Source organism: Tasmannia lanceolata, unplaced genomic scaffold (assembly GCF_043159265.1).
Source record: "Tasmannia lanceolata isolate RefF3 unplaced genomic scaffold, GAP_Taslan_0.1 ptg000016l, whole genome shotgun sequence".
Taxonomy (NCBI): domain Eukaryota; kingdom Viridiplantae; phylum Streptophyta; class Magnoliopsida; order Canellales; family Winteraceae; genus Tasmannia; species Tasmannia lanceolata.
Window position 1 is genome coordinate 17,235,270 of NW_027518693.1, and position 16,318 is coordinate 17,251,587.

The 16,318-nt window shown below is 39.6% G+C and overlaps 1 protein-coding gene across 1 annotated transcript; it reads right to left on the minus strand.

The window, feature by feature from the left end:
• Window positions 1-1,597: 1,597 nt before the first annotated feature.
• On the minus strand, window positions 1,598-15,864 carry AGD7 (ARF-GAP domain 7). The gene is made up of 3 exons (XM_077356798.1): window positions 14,381-15,864; window positions 8,576-8,665; window positions 1,598-2,294 (listed from the first exon to the last, which is right to left on the minus strand). The coding sequence occupies exons 1-3, from the start codon at window positions 15,188-15,190 to the stop codon at window positions 1,809-1,811; spliced, it is 1,386 nt and encodes a 461-aa protein (XP_077212913.1). The 5' UTR covers window positions 15,191-15,864; the 3' UTR covers window positions 1,598-1,808.
• Between the last annotated feature and the right edge of the window lie 454 nt (window positions 15,865-16,318).

Genomic DNA, 16,318 nt, shown 5'->3' on the forward strand with positions numbered 1-16,318 from the left:
TTTTAAATGATACGAAGACGTGAAAATTGAGAAAACCCGAATAAGTTATGCATCAGTATACATGTCTTGGACGTAAACCTATTCTAAGTGTAGGTATATCAAGTTTATCACGTACTTGGTGAATATAAGTCTTGAACCGATAACTTTACGCTATAAACTGAGTTAGCTTATCAGACACGTAATAAATTCTGATATAAGTGAGCCGTGACGGCTTAATACTGTTTGGTCATATGCTTTATTATGTTTTCTTGAGTGCTCTAGAGAATTTAGTTCATTTTAATAAGAATCGGTCATATTTCCGAGGAAGTCTAGACTGAAGGGAGCCTTTGCAAAATAGAGGTGAAAGGGCTCTCCTATTGGCTACACATCACCATCATGTTGCATGATGGTGATGTGTAGCCAATAAGAGAGCCCTTTCACCTCTTTTTGGCAAAAGGCTCCCTTCAGTCTAGAATTCCTCATATAGATAATATAACAGTTTAGTAACTCATCCTCCTCAGGTAATAGTTTCGTACATCATAGGGATAGACTAAACTACTCAAATAACTTGTACCCATTGAACCTACTTTATAGCCTTGCACCTACATCATAGGTATAGACTAAACCACTCAAATAACTTGTACCCATTGAACCTACTTTTAGACATCTCTAGTTACATGATTCAATTAATTAACTTTATACCCATACCCTCAAAGTGCCTATGACTAAATTCTTACTTAGCCCTTTAATAAGACTGCATTGTTTATCGACCTTACAAAGTCAATTATAATCACTCTATTCTTCAATAACTGTTTTATTGAGTTAGCCTCCTACGAACTAACACTTACGGTGATACATATACCCCTTATTTTGGTTTCTTTAACCCCCTCTTTATTTTGGTTTCTTTAACCCCCTCTTTATTTTGTACTCAGACCCATCAAATCACTAGCTTGCTGAACTAGGGTCTTGAGATTCACACTTTTGCAGTTATTGAAAAAGCCTTAACATTGACTTCACGGGTTCAATCCCCAGAATTCATGTTACTTCATACGTTCCCTCCGTTCGGGTCCAAATTCTCAATTCTCAATAAACAACTATCATGTGAACCAGGTTAGCTCTTTTAGTTCTCACTTCAATCTGCCAACAATTGGTACTACCCGGTTCGAAATTTGCTAAACTGGTTTGTATCATATAACAAAAATAATAAAATAATAGAGAGACATGCATAAATAAACAGTACGGTTGAATTAAAATACAACAGTGAAAAACAGCCTTATCTTCCTGGAGGAACGATTCCCTCACAGGGTGGTAGTAGGATGAGCCACAGCCTCTGCTGCCCTCGATCAGATGCAGGAGCTTAAACAACTCTAAAATGCTCCTTCCGAGACATGTCTATTTCACCGATCCCCTCTCCGAGAGAATGACACAGCGCTCCACATCGTTATGCCTTTCGTGGGGGTCAGAACATACCCGACCAGGAGTTTCGCTACCTTCGGATGGCCCCTCTAACATGAAATGGTATCCAAGGAACTTGGATCCCCTGTTATTATTGCCCAACTTAACAATTTTTAATCACATGACAATTTAACTGGAATTTCGGTGTCTAAGAAAGGTATCATCCCCACAAGAAAACGATGAGATGAATAAAAATAATAACAGTTACAGTCATAAATAAATCCTTGCAATGCAAATTTCAAAACCAATTCCTGCAGAAGGTGTCCTATCATATTGGGCAATTAGCCCCCTTATAAAGGACAATATCAACTTAACTCTAACATAAAACCCTTGAGTACAGTAAAAAGCGCAGAAAGATGCAATAGAGAAGAACCTTAGAGGAAGCCGCCCTCTGTCCACGCAGAACCCGATTTTCCATTCTGACCGGTGCTCTTCGTGGACGAGCCTTGGTAGAAATTGTCATAGCCATCTTCTTTGACATCGTCCCAACCGGCCCAATTCTCCCCACCATGGGCTTCCTTATTGGATCCTTCTTTCTTTCCCCCCTGGTCCCAATCATCCCAAGAACTCGAGGAACTAACAGAATCGAACTGTTTATTCGATGAATTCCCAGCAGAAGAATTCCACCCTTTGTTCTCCTGACAAAACTCTTGATAGTATCCGTTTCTCTCACTTTCGTTCTGCTGCCAATTATCTGCCTTCAAGTTGACTCCGTCCTTGGTATACTCCTCCACTTTCTGTGAAGCCATGGCCATGACGCCTTTCATGATACCCCAAGTCTTCTGCCCAATTTCAGACGTCTTTGTGGTGACAACATTCACAGTTTCATTTACCTTTTGATCATATCCCCCCTCTCTCACCTACAAAACAGTTATTATTTTCAAAAGAAATGTGATCATATCATACTGGGAAGTAATAAGATTACTAGAAGGTTCTGAATGGATACCATACATTGAAAAGTACATCCCATTTGTAGGTAAAGATCATTTAAATTCAAAGAGATCACCAGCAAATAATAATGTCACTAGAAATAGAAGAATTTGAGAAGTTCGTGGGCAATAAGGTACATCAACACGCACTAAAATATTTCAACTGATTAACCTATGAGCTGGATAAGAATCTTTAAATCATAATGTTACCGGAGGACTTGATACAGAGGAATGATGCGGTTTCAAAATGTATGTCCAAAGTTGCAACACATTATGGATAGTAGGTTAGTTTGGATAATAAGACTGAAGTTCTGCCTTGGCAAATCATAGCAGATGAGCAAATATGTGTTTCAGGGAAAATTGGCAAGCTAGAATGCCTAGACATGGAAGGGTTATATCCACACAAAAAAAGAAGAAGACTCAATTAATTTTTAAAATATTATCCTATAAGAGAGATGACTATTAACAGAGTTGAGTGACATCAAAATGAAGGATGTTATCGCTAAGAAGTAACTAGCCACATCCACTAGATGTGTCTGTATGGTAACCAAAACATCCAAAGATTGTCAAGTGATGCCAAAGAGCCCTCTTTCTAGACAAAAATTGCACATGCTTGCAAGTCTGAACCTTCTATGATGAAGGTGGACGTGAGTGAGAAACCTATGCATTGTGAGTTGTGAGTTGTGACCTTTATTAGGTAAAAGAGCAGCTAGTACAAGATGACTGAGTTGGTCTCAAGTAAGCAAGACTACACAGCACAATTCATTAAAAAAGGGCTGCCCAGTGCATGAGGCTCCCGCCATTGCGGGGTCTGGAGAGGGCTAGATGTACCGTGCACGCAGCCTTACCCCGACTTTGCAGAGAGGCTGTTTCCGTGACTCGAATCCGTGACCACCAGGTCACAATGGAGCAACCTTACCGTTGCGCAAGGCTCGCCCTCTTCATTCAACATTTTGATGACACAGCAAAAATCATTCCATGGATAAAATAGGACAGGAATCAGAATCACAATAGAGGTTCTATCTACAGCCGCCCGAGCTAGCACTCACCAGCAATGTTGTTGGCTGACTCCTAACATGCTTAAAAGAGACCTCATAGCCTCTAATGGGGATCCTCAATCACATCAGCAAACCTCCCACTGAACCCCACTTAGGAAAGCATCCAGATGATGACATTCCTACTAAGTTGTAAATTTCGTTTCGTTTTGGTGACCAGAATGGAACGTTTCGGCCATTTCGGTCATTTCGTTCAGATTTCGTTCGAAACTTTTCGCTCCGCTACGACGGAGGGAATTTTTTTTAATAGTTACAAATATGAAGAAAAAAAAAGAAATTGTTAGAAAATCTAAGAAAAAAAATTAAATGAACCAAATATGTAAAAGATCCAACATTTATTTAAAGGAAAGTTGTTATCAACTGAAATGCCTGTGTTGACCGGCGAGTTGACCGGTGCGTGACAGGATGAAAAAATTTTAAAGACCAAATTATGGGATTTTTTTACCGGACTTTTGGGATTTAATAATGTTTGGACATGATAGAATTTATGAATTTTTAAAATTGGAAAAATACCTCATGGTTTCGAAGTTAAGATTTTGACCTGACCCTCTTTTTTTTTTGAATTTTTTTGAATTTTTTTTAAAGTTTTTTTTTCCTTTTAGATTTGGATCTTGAAACTATTTTTAATAGATTCAAATGGGGGGTATTCCCTTATTTACATGTAAATCTTAAGTGAATGGACAATAAAAATAATAAAGACATAAAAGTAAAAAAGACATTTACTAAATGACTTTACATGTAAATACTGAGATGAAAGAAGAAGAGAAGAGAACAAGGAGATATCAGGAGAAAGGAAAGCTATTTCAAAAAAAAAGGAGAAAGGAAAGAAATTTTTTTTTTTTCCAAATTTCGGCCATGTTGGACGAATTTCCAGATTTCGGTCAATTTCGTCCGAAATAGACGGTTTCAACTGAAATCCATAACGAAACGAAACAATGGGTCATTTCGTTCCGGTTCGGACGAAACCGAAACGTTTCGGCTTTCGGCCGAAACAATTTTACAACTTAGCATTCCTATAATGGCCCCTTCCACAATCAAGGGGATAATCTTATCCTTAGACCGTAATCTAATGAACCCAAGTACCCAACTGAGGGCAAGCACCTCAGTCTCATTCGAGTCCATATCACTGATAGGCCTGATAAAGAAGTGGAGACCGTCTCAAGTTGATCCCTAATAATGCCTCCAACTCTAGTCAGGCTTGGATTACCAAACTGGAACAATCAAAATGTAGCTTGATGGAGCCAGCAGGAGAGAAATCAAGGAAATGGGGAATCCACACAAATGCAACTAAGCCGGTCACCACTAGAAACATCGACAAAAAGTTTGTGCTCCACAGCCCAATGTATATGATGAGACCCAGCTAGCTACTAAGGATATTGCTATCGGGGTTTGCCTTCCCATTGAACACCTTCCATTTTTGCTCCTTCAAATCAACCAAAGCATGACCAGAAGCCACATGCTCTAGAGGATCCTAACCAAGGCAGACCAAGAAGCACAGGGCCAAGATGCAATCAACTCCTCAATTCTCTCACGCATGACCCAGGAAACACCAAACAACAAATGGATGGCATGCCACCAACGATAAACAGACAGGCACATACCAGATGACAGCTGCTGATAAACCTATTCCAAAGGATCAAGTGATCAACACACAAATACTTCACAAGGCACACCATCCAACAAAAAACAATGAACTGGGGAGGGGCTGGAATGGACCAAAACCTAATGGAGAATGTCCTCAAGCAGTTGCCACTCAAAAAAAAAAATTGTTGTCAAGCAGTTACAACTCAAGGTGGGAACCACGACCAGATCCATCTATCCCTCCCATATCTCACATAGGCAGAATCTCAGCATGTGGAAAAGACCGGCCATAATCCAATATCATGCTCAAAGAAAATCCATCAAAAAGGAATAACCCACTCGATGGCCCATCACGCACCTCGACTGAATCGATGACTCACGCCTCTATCCATTGTTATACGACGAAAATCCTAGGGATGGCATCATTAAGGAGATGCTCACAATACCACAGGTAGTGCCACAATCTAACCCAATCTATGTTTCCAACCAGGTATCCGATATCCCTTCTCAAACTCCTCCATAGTCCGAGAAGTGTTCCCCCATGCACGAGACTCCATGGAGCTACAGTGAATGGAAGTGTTCCACCCCCTCTCCACCATCTCATACTTATAGCAATCATAGGCACAAACATGTCTCGGGAAGGGTGTATCTCGGGCTATTTAAAAATCACAAATATTTTTAGGGTGTATCTAGGTATTTTCGGCTTTATATGGATAAAAAATTTGGATCACGCAAAAAAAATGTGGGACCCATGTTTTTGGGCACTCTAGCTCATATAAGTTTATATGAGCTCAAGCTCACGAACAATTTTCCCATATATTTAAGAAAAAAATTAGGAGAAACATAATATATTGAATTTATCCAGACATTTTAGTGATAATTTTCGCGATACAAATACAATATGAAGATCTTGGTGATTTTTTAGAATCTCGGTAACATTTAGGGATTTTGTCGTTTTATAAAAAAATATACAAAATATAGTGATATTTTCAAAAATATCAAAGGTATTTGTGATTCTACTAGCAATCACCTACGGCCACAGGCCTTCACCCTCCTCGCCAAAGTCCCAACGCCACTTCCCAAGAGGGCTCTGTTCACCACTCGGAGGCTTCAAATGCAAATGAGCTTGCAATGGCCTCCTTTCTTCGGCCTACAAAACTTCGCCCAACTAACAAGGTGATACTTCATGCTTTCTTCTATGTCGTTCCAAATAAAATTCTTCTAGAGGCGCTCAATCCTATCAATCATGCTGACTGGGCATCGGAACAAGTAGAAATAAAATCTCAACAGGTTTGCAAGGACTTCCTTAAGAAGAGTGATCCTCCGCAACGTCACAGGTCATTCTTCCACATCGCAAGCTTACAAGATATGAGCCTGGCAGGTCAGAACGACCACCCTAAATGATGCTAGCAAATCTAAACATCCTCGATCTGAATGCCCACATCGCAAGCTTACAAGATATGAGCCTGGCAGGTCAGAACGACCACCCTAAATGATGCTAGCAAATCTAAACATCCTCGATCTGAATGCCCATAATGACAGATTTGGCAACATCGATCATTTGACCAAATATTACCTCGTAACATCTCAGGATCGCTTTAAAACAGCGTTTGCTCCTCAGAAGGACCACAAATGATCAAATTATGATGATTGACATACAGGAGATGCGAGATCTCCATATTGAAGTTCCCAACCAAGAGTTCCTTAATCAAGTCACCTGATGAAGAAATGACACCTTCTGCATCATCCCGCTCAGAGCCACAACAGTAATGGTGCAGAGGATGAACCTTTCAAAAAAAAAGGGAGGGGGGGAAGATAGAGGATCTCTAGATGTCTAGAAGAAGCCTTTAGGCATGCCTAGGACCTCTAGAAGTATAGAAGCAGCCTTTAAGAATACCAATAACAAGGATGGACACCCAAGGCGATGAAATGTAAACAATGATCCACCCGCCCCATCTATCATCAAACCCCATTTTTCTAAGCATATACAGTATGAACTCCCCGTCCACCCTCTCATAAGCCGTCTCCACTTTTTTTTTTCGGTTGATTATCATGCGATTACCATATCTATCTTGCATAGAATAAGCGCGCCCTCCCCCTCCCCCGCCCCCCAAAAAAATAAAATAAATAAAATAAAAATTCCTAGTGATGGTAGGTGTCGATTCGCTCGAGTTTTGAGCAATCAAGCAATCAGGGCAACACATGTAGGATCTGCCTCCCAGATCTAGAGGCACTATGTTGTTGAGATATGAGGGATCCCATAACCCTCTTGATCCTTGATGAGAGAACCTTCGTGATGACCTTGCAGATGCTTCCAACCAAAATGCTTGGCTGAAAATCCCTCAGCAGCTCAGCTCCATCCTTCTCAGGAATGATGGTGATGAAACGGGCACCAAAACTACAATCCATCCTACATCCCACGAAGAACTCCAAAATCCCTGCCATATGATCCTCCTTAATGGAATAACACTCCTAAGCCCAAGCAAAATCCCTCTAGGCTAGGAGCTCCATCCCTTTTCATAGAGAAGACAATTTTCACACCTCTTCAGGGAAAAAGTACATCTCCAGCCATCAAGCAAAATCCCTCTATGCTAGGAGCTCCATCCCTTTTCGCAGAGAAGACAATTTCTACACTTCTTAAGGGGGGGAAAAAGTGTATCTCCAGCCCATCCCTGGTCTGCTCACTGAGTCTGGTGCCTGGTCTGCTCATTGAGACTGGTTAACTCCAAACCATCCGGCTTAGGTCTCTCTCTCTCTCTCTCTCTCTCTCTCTCTCTCTCTCTCTCTCTCTCACACACACACACACACACACACACACAATTCTCCTAACAACAACCAAAATAGAAATCCACAATAGCCCTAGATATGCCTTCCAAAACATCGCATCTCACACCATTCACAATGAATCCTGTTGAATTTGCTTCTAGAATTTCAAAGATTTTCTGAAACTTATAGCAGAATGATGGTTAGATGTTATCAGCATAGATTAATGTTCACACTGGTTACCTTAAAACATCAACTATTTAATTGGTTCTGCAGAAACCAAGTCGTAGTGACGAAAGGAAGGCAGACGCGCAGGTCAGATCAGCCCGCCGCTTATTTATCTCGTAGTTCCACTTTCAGATCGTGGAGCAACACCAAAAGGAGTGACCTTTTAGGGTTAGGAAGCGAGAGGAAGAGTGAAGGTCGCCCCTGTTAAGTAAGTTCAAAGAATGGCTTGAGTGAAAGCTGGAGTGGCACAAGACAGATTGAAAGCAAAGGGAAGGGCTGATTGAGAAGATCCGCCTATCACTGGGACATCGGCTAGCCTACTCGACTTCTCACTGCCAGTTGATGGCATCCAGTTTGTGATTCATTTGACAGTTCTAAGTTCTAACCCAAAATTCAGAAAGAAAATCAAATTTGGAAGGCATCATATAAAGGGCAAAAGACATGGAGCGTGGCAGATTTCTATCAGTCATCATTTCTGATCAAACAAAGATAGAGAATTCTGTGCAGTGTGAAACGAAGATCTGCTAAGTAGTTATGCATTCCCACTATAAATAATGTTAATATGAAATGAAAAAATTTGGATACCTTGGAAGTCAGTTCCTTTGTGCCTGCTTGCATTACAGTAGCAGCAGATTGTGCAGCAGAAGCTGCAACAAGGGACAATCGACCAAATCCCTATAAAAAAACAACCAACAACAAAATTAATTCTATTACAATGAAATGGTAACTTTTGCAAATATGTCTTATGGGCTTACATTTTTTTTTTAAATGAAAAAAATGTAAGCCACTAGACGCATTTGTAGAAGTTACTGGCTTACATGCCAACAAACATTAACATGTACGGGTGTATATTTCAACATAGAAATAGAAAGAAAGCAACAAAGTATTATTTCAACAAACATGGCGGATTCCTTTTAAGAGTACGTAACCTGATCTGAGGGTTATGTAGACTTACAAAAAATGAAAAATAAATAAATAAAACAATCAACTCCTACAGGAGGGAATAATATAATATAACCTTTAATTTTCAACATATCCCCCAAACAACATATCCATGTCCTGAAATTTTCTAGGAGTGGTACTGTCATGGTTCATCACAACATTTTGGAACACTCTGCTACTAAACCTATTTTTTACGCTTTAAATTGCACAAAAATGACAATTTATTTTAAGATATATTATAAGATTATAGGGAACACATGTGAATGCAAATATGGGGGCAAATATGGGCTAATCTACAGTGTGCCCACTAAATAACAGCTCAATACCAACATGATGCATATGGAGAAAATATGAGATCTCTAAGCAAAGGTTCCAGAAGGGGCTTTTAATAATTTCATTCCCTTCTGCAATGTCGATGGAACCATGAAAATGTTCTAAACTGTTGGAATATGTAATATGCCTATGGGCATAATAGACTTTGTACCTTTTCTTGCTTTAATATAAATACGTGAGTAAGGGGAGACCTCTCTCCAACTAATTCATTTTCTCTCTAACTCTTTATCTCAACATAAACAAAAAGAAAAGAAAAGAAAATTGGGGAAAATGATATCTGCACTCCCTTGTATCAATAATAGCACTCAACTCTTACTCTACACCTTTTTATTTGGTTATTAAGACTTGAGAGCATTATGGAACTGTAAAAACCTTTAAAAGTTAATTACAACATGTAAAGTGACATTATTGAAAGAAGGGTGTGCGGATATCATTTCCCTAACTAATTCATTTATAATATATACTTAGTTCTGCATTTTTTCCATGAAATTATCTATATTGGACAGCTGTCAACAAAAGTTTATCAATGATAACAGAGTTTGACACTTTGACTGTTCTTTACTGGCATAAATCGATGTACTAATTTTAAATAATACAAAATGTTTATATTAACCTTAGAAACTCTGTTTAGCCACAAGAAAATAGTAGGTTTTGTAGGTAAAGTTCAGACTTTATATCTAACTCTAGAAACATCAATCTAATGAGTCAATAAAAATAATGAATGATGGTGAGCTCCACAAAGAAAACTCTTTCATGGCAGATTAAGATAAATTGAGAGTTACAAGTATGAAAAAAAATCAGAAGTGTTTGAAATTCATGAACAATATCCACTCGACCAATCATGGGTTTCATGAGAAATAGGGAGACAAATGTATGACCAAAAAAGTGAATTGTCTTTTTTCACTTTGATAGGTCCATGACTTTTTACTAGGACTCAAATCGCCCTCAATATGAAATGGATTGTCTTTTTTCACTTTGATAGGTCCATGACTTTTTACTAGGACTCAAATCGCCCTCGATATCAAATGGACTTTCATGCTGCATTTTTTCTCTCCACTGCAACTCCAAACCCATATAGAGACTCACCCATTCCATCACAATCAACAAAATGTACCCATCCAAAACCCTCAAACCATGTTGGATTTGAAGGAATCCAGTTGATCCTGTTATCGAAATGGACTACAGTCACTGGACAGGGCATTTTTAGAGATGACATGCATGAAACGTGGCAATTTGAATTGGGATTGTCAGAAGCTCGACCACTTGTACAAAAACCTTGCAACAAATGGTTTCTAGAAATAAATGTCCCAAAGAACGTGGGAGTTTTGGCTGTCAACAGACATGTTGAAGGGTTTTTGTTGGTTAAAATCCCTCTAATAGAGGGCTTTCTGACAGCCACTTACAAGCACCTTCGATCCTTGTACTGTGAATCTCAGCTAACAACAAAGGAATTGAAAGGCATTGACTATCACCTAAAGAAGAATAAAAACTGGCAACCACTCTGGAAGCTGAAGAAAAAAGAGTTGCATGTGAAACCCAACGGAGAAAATCCCATTAACATTGGAATAAAGCTTGGACATAATCACTGGCAGGAAAACATTCATAAAGCATATCCTCAATGTGCTCCCACAGACGTAGTTAAGCTTTCTCAGATCGTTCATGCAACTTTTATAGTAGTTGGCACAAAATCAACACTGTTTCTCTGTGGAAAATAGGTTCTATACATCGCTTATGTATGCCATTGAGTAGTGTTTATAAGTCGAGGAGTAGGTTACATTGTATCGACCTATACACATGCCTTTTTTTTGTTTTGAATGGTGACCTATAAACATGCTTATTAGTATAAATATCAGTAAATTATGTTTACATTTTATGCCCTTTGACTTGTGTAAATTACATGGGGGCTTTTATGTAATTTAGTTTGGCATTAGCAATATAAAGGATAGGAGACAAGTACTGAGATGGATTTGAACTCATTTCTCAAAACATCACATGCTTTACACTGGTCATCAAAAACTTTTTACTACAAATGATGACCTCTTAGCTTTTACCTATTTCTGGCTATGGTTCTGTCACCCTTTCTGTTTCTTTTTATCGCTTACTAGTTCGTAAAGATATTTGATTTGTTCCCAATTTGACTACGAATTTACCTTCAGTGATACGGATGGGACAAAAGCATGGATAAATTTACTTTCTCAAATTTGATTAGGAATTATGTCGACCATCCACAAAGAGATTGGTTGAAATTGATGTTGCAAGCTAGTTTAATCATGAGTAAAGTTAATGTTTCTCGAGTATCTTTTTCCCATCATTGTGATTCATGTACTTCTAACCAGACCTCTCAGTTGTCTTTTCAAATATGTGATCATGTTGCGATAGCAACTTTTGTACTAGCACACAATGATTATGGAGACCAGCACCGGTTTCATCTCTTCAGGGTTATTGTTATTTTGTTACATTCATAGGTATTTTTCTAGATATACTTGTATACATGGATATTTCTTTTGAGTTGAAAACATGAAGGGGCAAAAGTTGCACTTTCCTTAAAATGGTGAAAATCCATTTTCAACTATATTAAGATCATGTGGTCAAATTTAAGGGGAGAGTGCCTTTCTAATGACCCTCGACAAAAATTACAAGAGGAGGCAGTTCCCTGTCATCTCCTCAATCTCCTTCCACTATTTCATACTAACCTTCTTTTGAGATGGAGTTATTCCTATTGCTTTTGAGATCCATAATCCTCCTGTATTGAACCCAATAATTACTAATCATAGAAAGAGAAATAAAGGAGTCCTGAATCAAATCCTTTACCAATGCAAGGTACTACCCACTATTTCATACTGCCCTTCTTTAGATAATGATGTTATTCTATTTGATTCTGGGATCCATAATCCTCACGCATCAAAGCCAGTAATTACTTATCAAAGGGGGATAGAGGATGGTCAGACCGAGGCACGACAGTCAGATCTTGGCCAGTCAGAGAGTCTACCAGAGATACTACCAGAGGCAGACCCCCAGGGGGGAGAGTTGAGGATGTATGCAATATTACAGATTTGATTAGAGGGCAGAGTGAGCTGCTAAGAGAGGTGGTTGGTATGTCCCTTTCACATTTTACCAAGATTGGGATTTTGGTAGGAGTTTATGGATATTTATATGGAGGGCTTCGTTATTTAAGTGGTGCCCCCCTCCCTCCCTCCCTTCCCAAAATTTCGATTAGTAGGTTTAAAGAAAAGGTAGTAAAGGGGCATTAAATGGATTTTAAGGGTTTAGCCAATAGGAAATAAGAAATAAGTGGAGCATAGCTAAAAGGCTATAAAAATATTTTTTAAAAGGATGAGTGGGCCATGGAAAAATGGGGTAAGGTGGTGTATATGCTGACGTGGACGTCCCCCACATCCAGCCTAAATAAAATGCTAATAAATCAAATAAAATATTACCTAAAAGAGAAATTACATGTCTATTACTCCCATAAAAAACAAGGCTTCCCACACATCTAGCTTAAATAAAATGCTAATAAATTAAATAAAAATATTACCTAAAAGAGAAATGGCATATGTTCTATAGTCCCATGAAAACAAATCTAACAACTAAGATGATAGTTAGGTCACATCATTAAGAGTTTTCAATTTGAATGTGGACCATTAGTAGTAGTGTTCATCAATATCCAAACTGCATTGAAATATTAATTATATTCCACTTTCATCACCTAGACTCAAAGGACCCAGATTCCTTGCAACCATAAAAGATAGAATGAACTTGCTCTAATACTAAAATCGGCACGCTCAGTTAGAACATAGCAATAAAAAAAATCAAGGAATTCAATTCCAAGCCAAACCAATAGAATAACAAGAACAACAATATGATCGAGAGAAGGAAAGACTATCATAAGGTTTTTTATTTTTTATTTTTTTGTGGGACAAAGGCTTAGTTGAGTTGAGTTGAGTTGAGTGTGTTTCATACATTGTTCTTCACATGAAAACCAGCAGCAAGCATAGCAAAGACCTTAAATTCATATTAGATCTCCAAAATCGTCCTATTTTTAATGGCAACAAAAATCGTCCTCTTTACATGCATATATATCGAAGTTTACCACTAAATCTCTTTCTAAATTAAAACTTCTTGGTTCAATAACTTTAACCTATTTTTTTAGAGGCAAGAAATTTATAAGAGGAAGAAAGAACAGGAAGGAGGAGGTTGCAGATTGGGCAGAGGACAAGATGTCCCTACATTTTAAGACAAAGGAAAATAAACAAAACAGCAAACAAAAACAGAGGTTTACGGAAACATGGAAGGAACACCATTTCCAAAGCTATGGGTGGAGATTCTCTGAAAATCAAAAGGGGATGGTCCATCCCATCCTTAGCGAGCCTATATTCCATGTTGCTCCTAGATATAGGCAGGCGAAAGAGGGTGGAATTGATGGCATTGCAGAGATCAATCACTTCTGAGATAAAAAGATCCAATCTCCTCGGACTGGGAGATCCCATCCTTAGCGAGCCTATATTCCATGTTGCTTCTAGATACAGGCAGGCAAAAGAGGGTGGAATTGATGGCATTGCAGAGATCAATCACTCCTGAGATAAAAAGATCCAATCTCCTCGGACTGGGAGATCTGTTGAGGGCCCATGAGATCGCGGATGGGGAGTTGCTTTCAACCGTCAGGTTTAAAAATCTTGCAAATAACTATTACTCTATGACCTCAAGTGGCACTGTTAAAAATCATATGCACTTTTCATGAAATTGCAACAAAAAAGGCTTTTTTCCCCCATGTTTCCTTTAATGGCTGAAGCTACACACAAATCCAGCCACACCAAAATCCAAGGTTTCAACACTCAAACCCAATGGTAAGAACATTGCCATCATATAATTCCACTTTAGATCTTATAAAAAACAAGCACATGAAACTTGAATTTGCAAGCCTAGAAACAAAGCAGCAGATACTTTCCACAAAGTACCAGAAACATTTTCAAAACCCTCGCAACAAGTTGAAATAAGAACGTAAAGCATCCCTTCTAATTTTCACACCAGATTCACAATTATCAACAACTTAAAGCCACAAACAATTCGAAACCCATGACCTAAATAAATAAAAAACAAAGAACAGAAATCCCTCACCTGAGAAACAACAGATACCGTGTCCTTGATCACATCCCCTTGCGGATTATTATTCCTCTGTGCTGGCAGAGGCGTGGATCCAAATCCCACATACTTCCCTCCCTGCGAAGGCGGGATTCCTTCGGGCCGAGAATCATTTTCTGCCATTTTCCTCGCAAAGTAACCCTCCTTACCCGTGGCCGAGGCCTCCAATTGCGCCCTAGTATAAATATCCTCTGTCGACCTCGATGATTTAATCCCCGCCCCTCTCCCTCCTCCTCCACCACCCCTAAAATCCCCAACTGATTGATTCCGCCTAATATCCGAAGACGAACGAAACCCATCATCATTATCCCAACTATCCCATCCTCCATTATTCCGCGAATTCCCATCCCTACTATTCCCCAACGGCGGTTTCTGAGGTTTCTTCATCCCTAACCCCACCGTCTCCTTAACAACAGGAGGGTCCCGCCAAGGGCGGCCTTCGGCTAGGGTTTGAATTCGATCTCTATAGACGGACGCCGCATTGGTGTTGTATTTGGAAACAATGTCTGTCTCTTTAGGGATTCCATATTGGGAGAGGAAGGAATTGAGCTGTTCGTTTCCGCCGGATTCCATCTTCTTGAGCTGGATTTCCGACCAGGAATCCATGGTGACGGATCGGACAAAGCTGATGTGGACGCCGAGGCCGCGGTGCTTGCCTGAGCATTCCAGGCACATGAAGACTCCGTACGAGACCGATGCCCATTGAGGATTTTTCTGCGCGCAATCTACGCAGGTTTTGTTGCCTGGTTGAGATTGTAGGTCTCGGAGTCGCCGAGATGCAGCCATTGGAATTCAGATCTAGATCGGATTTCAAGATATAGGGAGAAAAAAAAAAACCCTAGTGAGGATCTGTTGTTGAGGAGGAGAGATTGAGAGGTGTATGAGGGGGGATCTAGGGAATTCTACAAGGCCATTGGAGATTCAGATTTACCAGATCTAGATCGGATTTTCAGATATAGGGAGAAGAAAACCCTAATTCTGATAGAGAGAAGAAGAAGAAGAAGAAGAAGAAGAAGAAGGTACTTAACTAGCAACGATTTGTTGTTGAGGAGGAGAGATTGGGGCGAGGTATTTGAGGGGGTCTAGGGATTTCTACGAGGCCATCGGAGATTCAGATCTGCAAGATCTAGATCGGATTTTCAGATATGTGGTGAAAAAAAAAGCCCTAATTCTCATAGAGAGAAGAAGAAGAAAGGATTTAAGTAGCGGGGATTTGTTGTTGAGGAGGATCTAGGAATTTCTAGAAGGGTTTTTTGGTCTTTTCCCCTTTTTCATGACGAGAGATAGTAGAGAGAAAGAGAGAGAGATTTATTTCCTTCTTGGTCTTGTTCTTCTCAGGCGCGCCCTCTTCTTCTCCAGGGTTTTTGCGGATCGCCGACACTTTTAAAAAGCATTCTCCATCGGAGACGTTCGTTGAAGAAATTTCGGTTTTTTAAACAGTAAACGATATGTTTCCCCCTTTTCTTCCTACTCCACTCCTTTTAGTCATAAATACACTTGAGGGGGTGGATGTGAACGAAAAGGGGGACGTAAGTCACGAACTCATCGTAATACACGCTTAGTGGGTCCCATCTTTGATTGATCTGTACCGTCCACTTGATAGGGTATTGTTTAGATGTCAGATGGAGCAATATAATCCAATTGATCTGTACCGTCAATTTGACAGGGAGTGCTTAAATCTCAGATGGACTTACCATCCAATAATCAAATAATGGGATTTGCTAGGGACCATCGCACATGGCAGTTTAGGGACCGGGTGTCGCACGAGAAAGCAGCCACATAGGCTCACTTTTCAACAGTTTTGTCTTATTCATTTGAGGTGGCTGCTCTTTCTTGCGACCGCTGGTCGGTGAAATGCCTTCTGCGTGGTCCCTAGCAAATCCCTCAAATGATAATGTATATATAGCTTCTTTT

What these genes read in the sequence shown, in the direction of transcription:
- AGD7 (XM_077356798.1), bottom strand. Translation starts at nt 15,190, where the DNA reads ATGGCTGCATCTCGGCGACTCCGAGACCTACAATCTCAACCAGGCAAC. An exon ending in CGGTATCTGTTGTTTCTCAG is followed by an intron (nt 8,666 to 14,380) that starts GTGAGGGATTTC and finishes GTTTTTTTATAG; the next exon opens with GGATTTGGTCGATTGTCCCT. An exon ending in CAAAGGAACTGACTTCCAAG is followed by an intron (nt 2,295 to 8,575) that starts GTATCCAAATTT and finishes ACTGTTTTGTAG; the next exon opens with GTGAGAGAGGGGGGATATGA.